This window comes from Lonchura striata, chromosome Z (genome assembly GCF_050655825.1).
Source record: "Lonchura striata isolate lonStrDom1 chromosome Z, ASM5065582v1, whole genome shotgun sequence".
Lineage (NCBI taxonomy): Eukaryota > Metazoa > Chordata > Aves > Passeriformes > Estrildidae > Lonchura > Lonchura striata.
This window is the reverse complement of record NC_140740.1, coordinates 63432920-63452929: the sequence shown is the minus strand read 5'-3', so window position 1 is coordinate 63452929 and position 20010 is coordinate 63432920. Positions and strand designations below refer to the sequence as shown.

Sequence of the window (20010 nt, the reverse complement as noted above, 5' to 3'; positions counted from 1 at the left end):
TTAAGGCATACAGTCTGGGAATTTTGCTCACACCCAGGTTTCGCCTGCAGCTGTGGCAAAGCATCATTCAGGGCAGCTGCAGCTCAGGTGTCCCGCAATTAGCAGCAGCGTTACAAAAGGCATGTTTGGTGTTCCTTAACACAGAAATCAGTGATTTAGAACAATTATAATTGCTTCATTTGAGGACATGGAACTGCAAGCTGCTTAACTACTGTAGCCACCGAGAGCTGCATGGCTACTTGTGCTTCTGGAAATATACCTCTGTGCTGAGGGTGTTGAGGTGGGATCTCCTTCAGGCTGAAGATCCCATGGCTTCAGTAATTTCTTTCAGGTTCGGCCCCTTCTATTCTCAGGTTAGAATAAATTCCATAGCTGTTTAAGGACACACTTGCTAATGTGGCAGTATGTCACGCTCCATGTTCCAGAGTCTGAGTCTCATCTACAGGTTTGCAAAAAGTGGAGAATACAATCTTTATGACTGTCTTAATGTACTGAAGTTCAGTAAAATAAAAACATAATTTAAAAATCTCTTTTCAAGGTTATTTTGGGTGCAGAAAGCCTTTTATTTATATTTTTGTTCTTTTTTGTAATAGGGAGAAACATTTATTGCATAGAAGCAATAAATACTCAGGTTTGTAATTACACTGTATGCGTTAAAAATTAAACTCATATGGTTTTGTCCTCTCAACTTTTCTCCATGCATACAATCAAAGTTTCCTTAGAGATTGATACTTTACTTTGTCATCCCCTGTCATGGTTTACTGGTTTAATCTAAAGAAAACAAACCTTCTAATGATACTTGAACTTTTGAACTTCCAGAATTTTGAACATGTTTAATAACAAGGAACAAGCTTTTGATTTGTGCAACAGGGATAGATGAAACCATTATAAAATAGAAATATGAAAAAATAATTGAACAAGCTTAAGGTGATTTTTTTTCTCATAGCATTTGTGCTTATATCTTGAATAGAAAATATTTTTTAAAATCTAAGCTTAATATTTCTAGGCCAATGGAAAACAACTGTCTCCAACTCTGCAGATATGCAGGAATAAGTAATTATATAACAGTTTTTTCAAATTTTAAAAGTGAAATATTTTTGTAGTTTTTATTCATAGTAAGTTTTTAGAACACTTTCCTGACATAAGGATATGGCAGGTTTTAAAGAAGTCGGGATCTCTGAGTTTGCTGATCATGGAGCTTCATACAAATATGGTTATTTTCTGAATGATATTACTCATTGCTACTGCAAGTAAATATTTGTCTTATTTAATAGCATTTGATGACCTGTACATACAGTTTGAGATAAGTGTCAGAATTAGCTTTTTTTGTTGTAACAACAGAAAGATGTACACAGTACTGCAATTCCCACTGTGAAAATTTACATATCTATTTTTGCACAATAGGGTTGGCTCTACAAGGAGAGAAATCAAGGTCTAAATTTATTTTTTTCTGTATATGTCTTACTTTTTTCAGCTTTATTCATAGCACCTTTTAACAGGCTGAAGAACTTTCATATACTCACAGAACTGTATATGGAAACTGGTGGAAAAGGCCTCTAATGGAACTGAGTCTAACCATTTAATTCAGCATTTCCATGCTCACCAGTAAAACAGATCCCCAAATGTCATCTCCACACACTTTTTAACACTTTCAGGCAGTATTTCCCAACATATCAACTCTGGTCCATATATTTCTTCATCTAAGAACAAGTCAGCATAATGTAGGCAATCCTCTGGGCAATTTTTTCTTGTAACAAATATTTATGTGATATGCTTAAGCTTTCTTCCAATCACTAATTGTCATTTTTTCCAGCTTACTTACTACTATCTTCAAGAAGCTTGCAATATTTACAGTTTGGTTATTCTGTAGCTAAGTAATAGAATTGTGCAGACCATAAGGCTGTCAATATTTTCTCCTGTGGAGTTTCTCAAGTCAAAATTCTCCTACATCTCTCTTGATGCATGTCATGGTTTAACCCCAGCTGGAAGCCAAGCCCCACGCAGCCACTCACTCACTTCCCCACCAGTAGGACTGGGGAGAGAATTGGGAGAGTAAAAGTTAGAAAATTCACAGGTTGAGATAAAGGCAGTTTAACAGGGGAAGTTAAAGCTGTGCACACAAGCAAAACTGCTTCCCATGGGCAGGTAGGTGTTCAGCCATCTCCAGGAGAGCAGGACCCCATCATACATAATGGTGACTTGGAAAACAAATGCCATCACTCCAAATGTCCTTCCCTTCCTCCTTCTTGCCCCCAGTTTATGCACTGAGCATGATGTCAAATGGTCTGGAATATCCCTTTGGTCATTTTGGGCCACCTGTCCCTGATGTGTCTCCTCCCAGCCTCCCATGCACTTCCAGTCTCCTCCCCTGTGTGGCAGCAGGAAAAGCAGAAAAGGCCTTGGCTGTGTGTAAGCACTGCTCAGCAGTAACAAAAACATCTCTGTATTACCAAGTCTGTGTTCAGCCCAAATTCAAAACATAGCCCCATACCAGCCATTGTGAAGAGAACTAACCCTATCCCAGCCAAAACCAGCACACTTCTGCTGAAGAGAAATACAGCCACCCAAAATATCTGTCAGCCAGTTGTATTTCTTAGACCAGATACAAGAATCAAGCTTATTTCCTTTTAACTCCTCTGGCTGAACCACCATTAATTAGTGAGTCATGCCCACTCTCAGACATTCAGGTATATGCACTCACAACAATCTTGATAAGGCTGCCAAAAAAAAAAAAGAGTATGTAAATGATTGGTGTCATTGCAGATTTTCTTGAGAGCTAATTACAGTACAAAATTTTATTGTGCCATCAGGAGTGAAAATTCTACTGTCATCTCACTGTCTCACATGCCTGTATAGCTGAAATCTAGCTCAAACGCTGTGTTCAAACGCAGTTCGGAAAAGTTGTAAATTGCCCCTTTTTGTTAAGCTGATTAGCAGTTACATTTGGCCTCATGTAGAATGGTCAGAAGTAATTTTCAGTGAATACCTTGTAACAAAATCATAAAACAGCTACAGGTAATTCTGTCCTTCTTCTGTTTGCATACTGTTATTCTTCAAGAGCAGAGGCACACACAATAATTTACTGCTCTCTTCTGCTTATCAAGTTTTCATTGTTGTTATGATTCCTTTAAGACTAATATCTTTAAATCAGGAGGGTACCAACAGAAAAGACCCTGAAGTAGTGCTCTGTAGCAACTACTAGGAAGAGAAGTGATATTTTGAGTAGAGGTAGGAAGCAGAAGGAAATGTTGTATGTTTAATAGGCTTGTATTTTATAATGTGCTTTACATGGAAATAATTGGTTGATTAAAAAAAGGTTATGAGTATAGGACTGGGAAAAATGGTGTTTTAGAAAAAACATGAGCAAAAGTGTGTTAATGTAGGTTCAATGGGGAAGTAACCGGTTTTTCTATTTTTAAATGTTTAGGGCTTTTTTTTGATGGCTCACAGTGGCTTTCTGGGTACTGTTCATATGGACGGGGGACTTCAAGGCAGAATACTTGATACCAATAATATTTTAGTTTTACTCCTAAATTACAGATACATTTCCTAATTATTTTTACCTATGTATATTTTCATACCTAGTATGAGTGAGAGCAGTGGTAGAAGACCATAAGAATTCTGCGGTCATTCACTCAAGAAGTACTGACAAATGAGAAATCACTTATTTTTTCTGAGCCTTCATAGAGCATGGTCATTTTAACCTGTGAAAAATGGACAGATTTTTATTTGGTAATGTCTTCTATCCAGTTTTCTTAGGAACAAAAAGTTATGTAGGACACACACATTCATACAGAAACAGACCTCAAATGTTATGCATATTCCAAAACTGGGAGATTAAAATGAATTTAATTTTGCTCTAACACTATGTGTGACTCTCTCTTTAGGGTGGTGGTTTGTTTTGCTATTCTATTGTTTTGCTATTTTACACTTTGATAAAGTTTTACTTCAGCTGACTTTTTTATTTTCTTTTGCACTTTGTGTACTTTGTACATGTCATTGCTCAGTAACTCACAGTAGCTGCACTCCTTAAAAGGAATAGATTCAGAGAAACATTCTTACTCGCCCAAACTAGTCTGACAGGTTCAAATGACCCCAAACACTCGTGCATTGAAAAATATTCCAGATTCAACCACCTTCCAAATGCACACTATTTAACATACTCTTACCCTTTAACAGAAATGCCTGGGTTAAAGGATATAAATTAAAGTAGCACTTAGAATGTGGATAATTAATTGTATAAAAATCACAAACCAGTCTAATTCTCAAAAGGCAAAACTTGTCCTTCAGTAGGACTGCTTTGGAGACGACCAGCAGCAGCTTAAGCTTCTTTCTACTAGGAGTCTGAGATTTATCATGGCCAGATTTTGCTGATCTAATTAATGGTAGGTTAATCTCATCTAGCAGTGTGAAGTTATCCACTATCCTAATGCTGCAAACAAACTAGAAATTATGACAGCAAAATAAAACTGGTGGTGTACCTTATCTCCTGAGAGAAGTAAAAAAGACATTATCGATGACCAAATGAGGAAGTATGTTTCATAGTATCATTCTTGTGAGAGGATAAGTTCAGGAACTCTCAGAAATCCTAAATGTTTGGTTACATAGGAAAATTTTCCCAAGTAAATGCACATGTGCGTGCTGATATTAATATTTACTAATTTTTTTTGTAAAGATTTATGGTGTGGTGCAATGAAGGAGCTTATTGTGCATTAATTATAAGTCTGCAATCCTGAGGTATGAGGAAAGAATTCCATCTTTTTATTATTAAAACCACTAATTAAGATTAATGTTACATAAATGATTCTGTATCTGAAGAGAGATTAAAACCACCATCTCCTGTTAGAGTGATGTCCTAGCAGCAGTATTCTCTGAGGTTTAAGTATTTTATAATGCTGGTAAAAATACATTAGTAATGGCAGATTCAGAAGAGCTTAGAAACATTGGATTAAATATTGTTTGGGAAATAATACATGTTTTTTCTGCTGGCAAATATAATGAAGTTTTGCAAGTTTTTTATATTTTTATATAAATATATATTAATATTATATAATAGATTTAAATTTATATAATTATATCAACTTTTTGGAAGTTTTTTATATTTTCGTTTTAGTAGTCTAAACTTCACCAAAAAATAACTGCATTACCTCCCACAAGTCTGTTTGGATGGACTGGTTTTACTCTCTGCACTCCATTGACTCTCCATAGAAGGCAGGAGAGCAATTCCACTGGATCACATCACAAACATGGCAGAGCTGGAACAGGAAGAACAGGAAGCTTGTGTATAATCACTGTTGTTCAGTTTGTCATAAAGCACTCAGTAAACATTCAGGTGAATATTTTTGAAAATTTATCAGGGTGTTTACTTATGCTCAATATTTTGCACAATTATCCTTAGTGACAAATGGATTAGAAAGTATTTAATCATACTCACCTGACAGCACCTTGCTATGTTCCCTTCAGAAATATACCAGACATAGGCACCTGGTATACCTGCTTCCTAATCTCTTCATATTAATGTTTTACCATTTGGGTAAAACCAAGTAGGACATATGATATTTGCTAATATTATTCTAATGTACTTAAAAGTATCTGTTTTTTTAGTGCTGCATCATCCTTTGGTATTCCCTTTAACCGTTCTTATACTCCCTACCCTTGAATACTGATGATTTACAACTAGATCCTTTTTTCTGTGTTGTACTGCCTTTCACTTCCCTTTGCTACTGAGTAAAAATGATCATACAGCAGTATCTGTCTTATTACTGAATCTTCATTATTAATCCAGTAACTGTCTTAAAAGTTTTGGTCTGTCTTTGCAGAACTGTGTGCTTTTTATTCCATGCATCTCTTAAAATTTTCCCAAGCTGTTGTAAACTGGCATTTTCAAAGTATCAAGTACATAAATGACTTCCAGGACCCCTCCTTTCTCACCAGTAATAAATACCGGGTATTGGGATTTTTCAGACTGAAGAGGAGGCTCAGGGGAGACCTTATGGCTCTCTGCAACTTCCTGACAGAAGGCTGTAGTGAGGTGGGGTCAGTCACGTATTAAGCTAATGTAACAACAACAGGACAAGAGGAAATGATCTCAGGTTGTGCCACGGGAGATTAAGACTATTAGGGAAACTTCACTGTAAGGGTTGTCAGGCTCTGGAACAGTCTGCCCCATGAAGTGGCTGAGTCACCAGTGGCTGAGTCTGAGAAATTTAAAAGCTCAGTAGATTTGGCAGTTAGGGAGACATGGGTTAGTGGTCAGCATGGCAGCTGGACTCACTGGTTGGACTTGGTGATCTTAAAGGCTTTTCCAGCCTAAATGATCCTGATTCTAAATTGTATGAACTTTCTGAAGAAATACATACATATACACACACACACACAAGTGTGCATACATATGTACACAGGTACATAAATAGGTGGCTGATAATGTCTACAGTGCAAGTGTGGCTACTACGTAAGCATGACTAACTGACCGCAGCTTATTCTAAGGACAGGGACAATTCCCATCCGGGAAAATAAAGGACACCCCTGGACTGATGAGAGCACGCCGACAATGAGAGGATGACCCCAGCACCTCCAACAGCTCTGCCAAGCCCTGCTATCACCTTGTGTCACAGGGCAGCCAGACGGACGCCGTGGATGTTTCACTGGCGGCAGCAGCGGACGGATGGTGACATTCCAGAGGCGGGAATCGCTGTGCAGAGCAGCGGGGTGTGCGTGCGTGCGGGGCCGGGGGGACACGGGCTGGCTGAATTTTGGCGATGCTGCACGACCCCCAGCAGGGAAGCGCAGAGGCAGCGAGGGGCTGTGGTGGCCCCGTGGCTCAGATGGAAGTGGGGGCTGGTGGAGCTGTGCGAGAGGCGGGCTGCCGTGCCAGGGACCGGGAGCACAGCGGCTCAGGAGCGGCCGGGCTCCGATGCCAGCGTCCCGGGACCCCCGACCCGCGGGCGGCACCGCACGGGCTGCTCTGGCTTTACCCCCCAGCCTGGCATCAGCCCCAGCCTGGAAGCTTCTCGCCCACTTTTTCTTGCCTCCCGTTCTCCTGGGGAGACCCAAGGAGGCAGAGTCAGGAGGGGAGCCTGGCTCTCGCAAGATACTCCTGGTCTCTTGACCACAGCGTTTTCACTGTAGTCTCTGAAACCTAATCCTCTTCAGCCAGCAGCAAAACCATAGCTGTACTTGGATGTAAAATATCAAGAAAGTCACGCTCTTGTAGAAAACACCTGAAACATAAACTTAACATCAAAAAAAAAAAAAAAAAAAAAAAAAATCAAACAAAATACAACTTATAGTTTTCATTAACAACTATGAAATTAAAATGGTTTTACAATAACTTTTTGAAAATTCTTTACACAGGTAAGCATTATCTGTAAGACTGTGTCACTCTCAGACATCACAGACTGCCTGGATATGCTTGCTATGTCAATAGAAATGTGCATGTATAAATAGAAAAATGTGCTTAAAAGCATTTGTACCTGTCTCTGATGAAAGAAGTAAAATAATGCAGCCTGACATTGGCTTAGTGTTGAATTCTTTATGTCATTATTTATATATGCCATTTTCCAAATGTCACAGCTCTTGAATTTTCTGCTAGGTAGTATATGCACAGATATATTCTCAACTTGTTTTATTTAATGACAGCCTTGTAGCCTTGGCAAAGTGCCTCACACTTTACCATTTTCATTTTCAAAGGAACTTGTATTAAGTGGTATGACGTATGCCACACTGTTTTCCCTGTGTATTTTTGGCCCAAGCATAATAGTTTTCTGCAATAAGAACCTCCCCTCCTGCAGCAGTAACTTTGGTCTGTGGATGCTTCACATTCCAGTGTCTTGCCTGTTCTCACCATAGGTATCAGTACGTGGTTAATGGCCAGCTGTCATTACCTATGTCTTCTTTTGCCACTTGAGAAACGCATCTTCTTACAGAACACTACCTATCTATTTCATACCACATATCGAATCCTGCCTGATGTCACAGGCTTGATGTAGTTGCAGGCTCAACATCAACAGTCAGTGGCATATTTATAAACCTGGGAACTCAGAGGCTCAAACAATATGGCTGAAAACTGTTTTCTGGAATGTGTGTGTAGGTTGTCATAAGTCTTCCCAGCTCCTTTGGGAGGTTTTGTTTGTTTGTTGGAGCTGGTTTTCGTGGTTGGGTGTGGTTTTGGTTTTTTGTTGTTATTTGGTTGGTTTTTTATGTATGTAGAGAAATTATGTTCCACAAAAGCAGCAGCCCATCTACTCTTGCTTTGAACACGGGAACATCTGACACCATGACTTTCTGTTACAGCTTTCATTGTCTAGGGATTTGGGTTCACAGCTGACACAGCAGGCCAAGGTGATCGCTGTGCACTGAACAGCAATTTCCACGTACCTATAAGCACTTCAAACAATGCTTGTCAGCCTAAGTGGTGGAAATACACACTTTCCTTTAATGCTTCTGTCACTTACAGACCTTCAACTACCAAGTTAATGTTTGGAAATTTCAGATAATCATCTGTAAAATAAGCCTCTTCTGAGATGTAGATTTGTTTTCCATAGATACGAGTGGAATTGAAGTTTTACTCAAAAGACTTCCAGGCAGACAAGGGAAACTATTTTCTCCTAAACTGTGTTGGTCACAGAATTATTGAAAGCAAAGACTAAGCCTGTATGAATAGATTGAAGAAAATGAATCTGCAGCAGCTAAATTTGTCTGCCCTATCATTAATTTCTTGTGGTTAGGATCTGACTTTTTGCCTGATGTGCAATAGAAGGCTAAAGGTCATACCTGTGGCTCTCCAAGACAGCAAATCAAACAGTAAATAATTGAGAGCTGAGGAAAGGTGTTACGCTGTTTTAGTAGCCTAGGGTAAGACAACAATTCTTCCTATTTCCATTAGAAAAACTGAAGAATTGTTAATTCAGAAAGACTATGCTAGGATACTGAAGACATATTTTCTACTGAGAAGATAAATGAAATAATTAAATTATCTGTATTTTGCAAGTAAACTCCCAAAATCTGCGTGACTGGGGACGTGAGGTTTGCCTTCCATGCCATGCACATTATCCCCCTCTGCAATTTGAGGCATCCATTTAAGCATCCCACAATGTAGGTATTGTGAGTGTGACAGTGCATTTCTCAACTCTTGAACATCAGAGTAAGGGAGAAAGAACTTTTAACCTACATTGCTTTGAACTGCAAAATGTTTTAAGAAGTCTCAGAGAGAGATGCTAGTAAAGTAACTCAAACCCAGTTTGTTTTTTTTCCTATTAACCTTTTACAAGTGAACAGTCAACTAAACTACTCACAAATGATTTCTCAGCTTATGTAAACTTTTCTCTGGTTAGTAAATTTGTTGTGTTTGTTTACATTGCCACTATCATCTATCTACACTATCATTAAGCCCTGTATTTACATTCTAGCTATGTAATGTTTTGCTCTTCTGGTTTTGAATTGACAATTATGTTTTGCTATCTACAATGGAGTTGCTTTTGTTTTATATTAGCAGAAATAAAATCAGCATGTATAAGTGTGAATATGTATCAAAAGAGAATTATTTAATCCATAACCACAAAAATCTTCCACTTGTAGCACCAGTTCTGTAACTTCTTACAAGAGAGTCCAACAATTTCTAGAAACCATATTAAATAATACTGAAAATCAATTAAGCTGTTTTTACATATATTAGACATAACATTATTTGAACACTTCCGACATTTGGTAAAGAATCTGAATAATATGATTATGTATATAAGATAGAGGACAACTGCTTTCTTCTTAGTACCACAACAGCCTATTGCATTTCAAGAGGAATAGCTCCATCAGTTAAATTATAGTAATGTAATTGATTTATACATTAAAAGATTATTATGCAAAGGAAGTATCAAATTTGACTACGTTTATATCTAGCCTTTTGCCTCTCAATTACACTCAGGTTGCTTAACTTCAGCAAAGTGAGATGAAACAGTGAAGTTCTAAAGCACTTGAAGAAATAACTTTGATAATAACAGTAAATCAGTTAATTTCTTGAGCTAAAATAAATAAGGTCTTATCAGTAACTGTGAGGGTTCTCCTAAAAACATGAAAAAAGAGAGGAGAGTAGTCACCAAGACACTGTTAAAAACATTATTTTGCCTTTCCAAAGTCAGCAATTGAAATAAACCAAGTATTCTGCAGCATGTGACAACAGATTAATTAACATCTAGTATACAACAAACACACTTGTGTGCACAAGTAATTGACAATTGTTAAGAGACTCCAGATACTTCACTGTGAGATAAACAGAATTTTATTTTTAGGGAGAGAGTGATTCCTCTTTATAATAAATGTATAAAAGTGCAATATCTTAAATATTTACTGCATGCAAGTATCTTTTTTTGTTGTTGTTGTTAGCATCATATAAAGTAATCTTATGCAATAGTCTCTGCAAGAATACATTTGAACTTATTCTCAAATTAATGCATCTCTTCAGTTGAGTGCCAGCCTGATCATTGCATTAACCACCTCATACAGGACTGCAGGAAAAAAGGCAAATTTTCAGCAACATCTTAGTAAACAGCTCTCTACTGACAATGCAAAATGACATATTAAAATGGCAAAATTTGGCCCATGTTTGCCTACTACATCATTCAAGTGACTGTATTCCAACTATAGTGCTATAGTTTTCTGAAATGCATGCCCAAAAGGCTAATTGTGTCTGCCCCTGATTATAGGAATCTTCTGCAGCTGTTCTTATTCACAATTTGTCTTTAATGCAGCCAGTATGATCAACTCTGCAATGACTACCAGAATTGAATCTGGTATGTCAAGAAACCTTCTCTTTGAGGCAAACACGATAAATGAAAGATACCAAAAATAATCAAAACAGCAGGAGGAAGAAGATTAAGCAGAAAGTGCGTTCCTCTTCAGCTGTACTACACATCATCAGTTGTTGAATTTTACCAGACCAATTTAATTCACAAGGATCAGAAAGTATTTCAGAGTGCATACACATAAAGCAATACTGTACTTTCTTTAGATGGCAGGAAGCAATATATGAGTATGATATTAAATAAGTATGAATGGAGAAAGAAGTGCCTTGGATAAGACACAGTAAATCTTAAATGTCATGCCCAGCAACACAGTATTTTAAATAAGAAAGAAAACATTTTCTTTTTAGAGCTTACTGGAAAATAACAAATTTTGGGTTGTTTGGGTTTTGTTCTTTTTTTTTGGTTTTTTTTTTTTTGGTGGGATGAATAAAAGTCCAATTTTTGTATTTTTCCATCCCTAACACTAAGTTTGACTTCTTGGCATCAGGCATCTGACTACAGCTGCATTTAGTCCATGTATACAGAGACTTGTGATTCTTAAAGGGGAGCAAGAAAATTTTCTTTGTTCTGCAATTCCTTTATTTTTTTTCTTTCAGAATAAGTATGCAATCAAGGCCTTTAAAAATGAAAAGTGCAACACTTCCAAGCCAGAATATATAATAGTGCATAAAATGAAGGGTTTAGAAACTACAGCACTAGGATGATGTTTTCAGGAAGGAAAGTGTTACTCCCACTTTTCCTCATTTCTAAGCCTTTGGGCCACACAATTTTACCCATTCCACTTGGTCAGCTTAGTACTTCTTGGAACCATTGGTCAGCCAAACTGGCTGAAATCCCTGAAAATTAGACTAATTAAGCAGCCAAGCAAGAAGAGCAAAAGTAAGATTTTTTTTTTTCCCACCCAGTTCATTGACAAAGCAGCAGGACTGACATAAGGGACAGGGAAAGCTCCGAGCAGATGAAAACCAGGATCAGAGAAGGTCTTGGAGGGTAGCTCCTTTTAATTCTAATGAGCTGTGAGAGGGGGTCTGGTACCTTTGTATCAGATACTGATATAGGTGTGCTCCTGAGGATGTGGCAATTGTGTATTTTGTCACAGTTTTAAAATATTCTGGAACTCCTAGATATTTGTGGACAATATCCTACAAAGTGCTTGGTAATTGGGTGAGATATCATAGCATCTTGATGTAAGATTTTAATCACAAGTATGCACAGCTTATCACACAGATATAGTTTCTACTTCTATTTCACATATCTGAAGGTCACAATGACACTGTAGTTTGCTGACATTATCTTCACTAAGACACAAGACATAAAACAAATCCTTCCCTAGTGACTGATCCTTCTCCCATACACTCTGCAACTGGAAAGAAAAATGCAGAACCATTCACTCTTGTCTTTGCTTAGGCAAATGGTTTGCCCTCCAGGATTCTTACCTCAGCTGTTTCATTCACTTAATAGAGAACCAACTAATTTTTGCAACTTGCCTGAAATACTATTTCTTCAGTAATGATGATCTAACATCCACTGGTTATTGACCAGGTAAGAGTCAAATTCCTGAAAAGCAGCACATAGGCCTCTTTCTGTTACTCCTATCATGACATAGGTGAACAAAAAGACCTAAGAAACACACTACTCTTGCAGTAGTACTGCAATCATCCAAAACTCCTTAAGAAATTTTCCTGCCTGCAAAGTCTGAGTTTTCCCGAGACACAGGTTTTCTTTTCTCCCATGCTTCTGAGTTTCCATTGTACACAAGCCAAAAAAAACCCCAAACTTTTTATAATACTGTCCAATTACCTTCTCCACTGTAACACACCCTAAATGTTTTGAACATCTGGCTGTTAGAAAGATACTCTGGAAATTGTAATATTTAGACGATGATGGAGTATGTATAATTAAAAAGCAATTTTGAAGTAATTACATCTCTCCAGCATTTACCATAATAAGAAGCATTTTGGGAGAGCAGTAAGTCCAAATGTTCCAGAAAAACTAAATTTTGAGGAATGAAGATGATATAATATGAAGATATGGCCCGAAAATACTGTATTTTTAACCAACATCTTTGAGGGGCAGAAACTGTACAATATTAGTTTTTCAAAAAAACCTATTTCCATCCCTCAAGCAACACACAATACATGCATTTAAGTGACACTTCAAGAACAGCAAATATTATTTTTAAATACTCTTAAGTTTAAAAATGCATCTGACACTCCTTCCATAAAAGAATAAAAATATTAAGAACTGGTGAAATAAGGATTTCCTGCAGCATTGTAAACGAGGAAATCAGCTTAAACTGTATTCTGAGAGCAAAAAAACTTCAAATAATTTACATTAAACTTTATGTATCTTTTACACTGTTTTCAAAATCTCTATTCTCTATTTATCTGAGCATGGCTACTGTGAAAAAGCAAACCTACAGTAAAATTCTTTAATCATCTAAATTGTGACCCCAATGTATTGAATAGATAGAAAAATGTCTTGTTTGACTGATAGAACTCAAAATGCTACAGATAACCAAAAGGCAAAACAGAAAAAATATCAGTAGCTCCACTTCTCAAAATAAGCTATTGTTTTGCAACACTACTAAACTAACAAGTTGCAAAGGCTTTAGCTGTTTAATGTCTATTACATTCTAGAATTTATGGTTTATGTTAAAAGAGGGACCATATTTGTAAAAGTGTCAATTTCTAAAATACCACAGTTAATTAAATACCAGGACATATAAATTTTCTAAATTATTTATGTCAGTCTCTCCAAAACATAGCTACTTTACTAATCTCTTAACTAGAGGTAGGTCATGTGTAGGCCTTGTTAATATGTGAACACTTCATTAGTTCACTAATGTAATAGTTTGCAGGGTAACTATGCACAGAGCTCCAAGAATAGCAGCACATGTAATAAATTAAATGTCTAAATTTTATTTTTTTTCATGTGGATTAACATGTATTTGTTTTCTCCTAATACTTCATTCTTCTGCAAAGAATGTTTAACAAGAAAAGGGTCATGAGGTTGAGTAATCTGAAAGTCTTCTGCACCTTACAACTCAAGGCTGGGAGTCTAGCAATATCTATATGCAGCCCTTTTCCCCCCTATAGTTTTTGCAAATCATGCAGTCAATTCTGACTGTTATCCAGCATTAAAAGTCTCTTCTCCACTTTCAAACTTTAAAAAGTGATTCACAATCATGTGGCAGTATGATTAAAAAGTACAGTCCATACACCTTGACAATCAAAAGAGACTGAATTATAAAAAGTAAACTGCCCTTATAGCTGCATCCTACATCTATAAGGACAGTGACAGTTAATTTGTGAAAAGGCAAGTTCCAGGTTTCTGTAAAACACATATTACAGCTTTCTTGTGCTAGTGAACATTAAGAATACACAGGTTCCCAAGACATTTTCCTTCCCTCCTCCCCCATTTAAAACATTCAAAGGAAACACATCATTTTGGCAAAGTTAAAAGGGTTTCTGTCTTCATGTTTTTGCCTTCAGCTGCATGTTAGAGGCACAGACTTCTGGACTTAAGCACTATAAGGCATAGTAGAAACCACCAATTAAAACAACAGCAACACCACCACCACCACAATGGAATACACTACAAGTGGGAACAGCTGTGTTATTTAAAAAGAAAATGTTTTGTAAACTGTCATACTGCAATGCTGTGTTAGGTGATTCATGTAAAGCTTGCCTTGACATGCCAAATATTTTTTTTTTCCCAGAACATGCTCAAATGATCTAAGCATTGCCACAGGTTCAACTTACCTAAAAACATACCAGAAAATAGCCTAGTGGCACACACTCTTGAAAACTTTTGCAATCACAATATAACTATAAAGCATGAGTAAACTTTTGTTTTGTTTTTATACAAAACTTGGAACCACATTTCCTTCTCCCCCATCCAATATCCCATACGGAAAAAAAAAAAAATTAAAAAACCCCAAACTTTTGTTAGACACCACTGTCTAGGCTTTTTGTTTGGTTGTGTTTGTATTTTTTTTTTCTTCTTTTCCCTCTTTTTTTTTTTTTTTTCTCCCTTTTTTGACTACAGTTCCATTTATAGCACTGAATCCAGTGTGGGCAATGTATTCCCAGATGTAAAAAAGGGATATTATCAAAAGCAGAACTGTAAAAACAAAAGCTCTGTTGCATTTATAGCATGATCAGGACCAATTCTGTTAAGCTGTATGTAAGAAAGAGTCACTGCTCTGATCCCCTATTAAGAATGTCAGTGTCACTCTTTATAATCTAGATCTACCTGCTTTAGCTTAATTAAATAAAACACTTTACTTCCTTAAAATCATTAACAATAGTGACTTTTTGGTTGTTGTTTTTACACCAAAGGTTTCCACAGTTTCTGAAAGACTGAGCTAATATTTTGTGTTTTATCATGGTATTTTTAGGGCAACAGCATATATGCATTTGTACTTAGGTACAACAGTTTGAAATATCTCTGAATTTACTTTTCCAATAAAAGTATCAGAAAAGTGAAAGCATCCTAATGCAAATCAGTCAAATAAAAAAATAAATTTCTATTTAAAGTTTATGTTCCAATATGAGATATAATAGCATAAGTTCTTCTAATAGAATTATTTTTTACAGCTGTATAAAGCCCTGACAAGATTTGAGCACTGTTTTGAATGTGAATCATCTCTGTCTTGGTGTCTCAAATTTAATTCTACTCAGGAATGTGCAAATGATTTTATACAGCACGATGCTAGTACCGCTCTGTACTATAGTATTTTCTTTTGTAAATAAAAACAACAACAAATCCCTAGTCAGAAAGAAACTGACAAAATTTACATTCTTCTCTCTTAAAAAAGTAAATAAAATAACATTATTTAAAATGTGAATTAGCTATAAGACATACAATACAATTACATAGATACATATCAATACAGCACATTCAATTTGCCAAAAATTAATGATTACAAAGCCAATATGGATGCTGCCATATATATATATATATATATATATATATGTATGTACAATGATTATAGCATTCATAATTGCACTATACCTACAACCAGTTTTAAATTACAAGGTGTTTTTAGAGGGAGCAAAAAATAGCAACTCTTCTTATTATTGTTCTTTTGGATTTGGGAGGGTTTCAGATGAAAAATATCTCATTAGTATTAATTGTTAACTTTGGTAATCAACTAATAAACCATTATTTTTTCACCTCCCATCTGCTGCTAAGTGACAGCCATTTTTGTGTTAAGTGCACTCTAGTGCCCGTTGGCATCAAAGATAATCAATCCAATTACATGTCTGAACTCTACACAGAGTTTTCTAGCTAGCAATCTTGCACCTGATCAAAAAACCTTTCAACCTAAGCTGCAGAATAAAGGCTCAACAATGTGTGCTGCACTTTTGTTGTTAAAAATTGCACATTTAAATTTCAAGAATGATTTTCTCACTACTTCATTTACATTTATAAATCTCTTCTAAAGAACACTGAGAGAGGCTTTTTTGCATAAAAGCCTATCAAATGCCTGTGAATCAATTAACAATTAACCTTATCAAAAAAGGTTCCTGAATGTGATCTCTCATCAATAACTTCTTGTAACACAACTGAAGGTGCCTTGACATTATTACAGAAAACAATCTCATGTCATGACTTACAAAATGAGAGATCTACATTATCTTTAAATTACTAGACTACATCCGGGTACAAAAGAAATTACCATGGTACACCTTATAGAATATTCACTTACATGTTGGTTTTGGCATTAGAAAATGGTACACTTTCTAAAAAAAGGAACACATAAGCTGAAACTGTGTGTTAATCATTTGGCAGTTGATTCAATCAGGTCAGTTCCCAACCCATCCATTTGGCATTTCAATCAGCATATGTTTCAAGCGCATTGGTTTTATAAAAAGCCAGATTTGGCAACATGAATTTTGTACAATAAAAATAATTTTTCTACTGTGGAAAACGAACATTTAAAAAAGCTCTAACTTAAGAAAAAACACCCCACACAACTGAGAAAAACATTGTTTCAGACTGCAGCCACTGGGGAAAATGTAGTGTCTATGACTTTTCTATTTGGCATTTGTGAATAAAATAAGAGAGAAAAAATGGCACATGGCAATTAAAAAGAGGTTCTAACATATTCCATGTACATCCCAGATTGTATCCTAATTACTTCATTACTGTCTTCTGTGCACCTTTCTTAACTGTAGAACTACGGTTACATTTATGATCCTTAGACAACTGTAATTCTATTTTACAATCCCAATATTCTAGTCTCAGAAGTGAAGACAGAATGAAGACACCCATGTAAAGAATTTAAAAATCACAGTATCAATACTATTTTGATCCTTCAAAGAAAGTACACACTATAAAATTAGGATGACTGATGACTTAAAACTGTGATGATAGTGTTTTCCTGACCAGATAATTCAACAGAAAATATTTCACCCAGGAATGCAACTGGGGGAAAAAAATGGCCATTGTACCTTTTAAAAGATATGGGGAGCAGGAAAGGAGGGGGAGAGAAAGGGTAAGGTAAAGAGGAAACCAGCTTGATTTTGCTTCAATAGCAAAAAACTGCTATCTTTTGTAAATGTATGACTGAGAATTTGAAACACATTGAGTCACACGGTTTTACCTAAAAAATGAGGAAATGTGCTGTGAATGTACTTCAGCATCTTTTGTTTTTCCTCCACATACTTTAAATAAAATTGTAATATTAACTACAAACTCTGTGGACATTCACAGAGTCCAGGCCAGCAATAAATTAGTATTATGCAAATTGTTTTCACAGATTATAATACAGTCCCTCTTGTATGTCTTCAATCACAGAAAGTTGGTTTTGGAGGATGCCCCAGGTACAGTTAGACCAGGTTGTACTCCTTCAGGTTTAACTGTAGGATTGTGTCCTTGACAGCAGCAAAGACGAAGCGGATGTTCTCTGTGTCTGTAGCACATGTGAAGTGAGAGTAGATAATTTTGTCACTGTCTGGATTCAGGTCTACGAACATCTTCAGGATGAACTCTCGCGCTGCCTGTGCATCCCGTTGTGGTCCTGTAAGAAAAATTCAGTTTTCTTAAAGCCTATTTTGTATTTCCACTCCTTTAAAAGAAAATAAGGAAGGTTTTGTCTGTGATCCCCACCTAAAAGAAGATGGGGAACCTTTTACTAATCAATAGTATCATATACTGGCTGTATTCCTTGTGGTAGGAACTATTAAAAATAAAGATGGAAAGAAATTTCAGATGTTCACCAAGTCAGAGCTGCTCTTTCACTGCTGACTATCTTTTCTTCACAAGATAAATCTCCTGCTTTAAAAAAATTAGCTATATAATTAAATCTTTTAAAAGTTAGTAGAAATGGTGAATGTTCAGTCTAAACATACTATATTTAAATTATACTTCAGTTTTTTTAGCACTGCAAAATTTACTAGTTCCATATGGATTTTAGGAGGAAGCACAGAGAAATTATATCTTGAACTGGGTCTGACACTGTCATCAACAGAACTTAATTTACTTTAAGTGATAATAAAATACACAGCTGCTCTCCAGCTGAAACTGTTGTCTGTAAAAGGCTCATGTTCTAATCAACTTAAAGTATCTAGTATTTTATCTGATATCTAACTTATGTATGCTAATGATCCTATCAGATCTAAATTAAAGTTGTAACTCTCAAAAGGACAGAGTCAATCTAACCAAACTAAACTAAAAGATTACAGAAGGTAATTACTTCCAGCCTCGAAGAGTGAGGATTCATTCATGTTCACAGCCAAAAGAGCAGTCCAGAGCAAGAACATAAGCCACATGCTGGTGAATCCTATCCCATTTTCTAGTGCTGCCACCGAAAGTCATTGTTCCCTTGCTCTCATGCTTCTGAAATGTCAGTTTCTACAGAACACACATTTTCTGCCCTGCTACCTCCTCCTATTTACTTCATTTGTCCTGTTGTTACACAGCAAGACAAATACCAGCACCCAGATGTTATGGGTCTGTCCTTCAGTAATTATAAAATCAATAGTTTTATGCCCAGTACATGTCCAGGCATTTTAAAAACTTGGTAACAGACCTAATTTTTAATACTTCAAGCTTAAAATTTGTGACACTCCCAAATTGTGTAACTGTAAAATTTAGGAAGGCAATGCATGAAAGAGAAAGCAGATACTTTCTGGTGTGCTGCAAATCTGTGTGGAAAGGGCGTAAGCTTTGGCAGTAAATGGGTGTATGCACATGAACAGATGTACATATATGTACATACATACATAGATTACACATTTTCTGAGATTTAGGGGTATAAACAGATAATAAGCTCTTTGAGGCAGGACAGAGGACTGTCCAACACTTCTACAGCTTCTAAAACACAACTGGCTCAAGCCTTTAGCTTGGTCACTCGACTCTATTATAGATAAAGAGCAGCAATATTAAGTCTCACAATAGCACATATATATGTAAGTATTTATGAAGAAAATTCTTGGGCTTCCAAAGACAATGATTTCCGCAAAATAAATCACTTCATTTTTTAGACAGTTTCCTAGAATTTTGTTAAACAGTTTCACAGTAGCTACACACAGCATTTTCTCAAGATCTATTGGCCTATTCAGAGATATACCCAAATTTGCACACCTCTACTCTCTCTTACGTTATTTAAACTTTTATCTGACTGAGGTTCAAGCAGAGAGAAGTATGTTTATGATCTCAAGAACTTAAAAAAAATTGAGTGAGTTAATTTTAAATTCAGATGGCAAAGTGGTTCTAGAAAAGAACTATCATATGAATTAGTAGCTTTCTTGCCCACTGCTCTCCCCTAATCAGCAGTTTTCAACAAATGGCTCTATATGATACCATGAATATCTATGTAGCAAGTGCTTCATCAGTATTTTTCTCTTCTCTTTTTGTGTTTGCCCTCTCTCCCTCTCCCAGCCTGTGAGTCAGCTGCCTAGTACTAGCATACAAAGTGTGGCTTCATGTGACACACTGACCTAGGAGCACAGCTTGGGCTCCCTTTCAAAGCTCTTACTAATGCACTGTGCAGCAGAACTCCTTAATTTAATCCATCCAATTTGCCACCCTGGACAGCAGTTCCCATCCCTAAGCTACTTTGTGAAGGTGAGAGAAGCAATCCAGCATTAAAATACCTATTTCTGATACCTTCCTCATATCTCCCACTTCCCATAGGCCCATTGTACTGGGATAGAAGAGGGGACCATGTGGTGACCTCTGCGAGCCACAGACTCCACCCTGC

At 36.5% G+C, this 20010-nt stretch overlaps 1 protein-coding gene across 1 annotated transcript in view; it reads right to left on the bottom strand.

The window, feature by feature from the left end:
• Nucleotides 1–9521: 9521 nt before the first annotated feature.
• The window catches only part of LOC110470681 (guanine nucleotide-binding protein G(q) subunit alpha), a 117132-nt gene continuing 106643 nt past the window's right edge, over nucleotides 9522–20010 (bottom strand). The window contains exon 7 of the mRNA XM_021530526.4: nucleotides 9522–17826. Within this exon, the coding sequence (XP_021386201.1) occupies nucleotides 17636–17826 (191 nt within the window). The 3' untranslated portion in view covers nucleotides 9522–17635. The remainder of the gene's footprint in view (nucleotides 17827–20010) is intronic.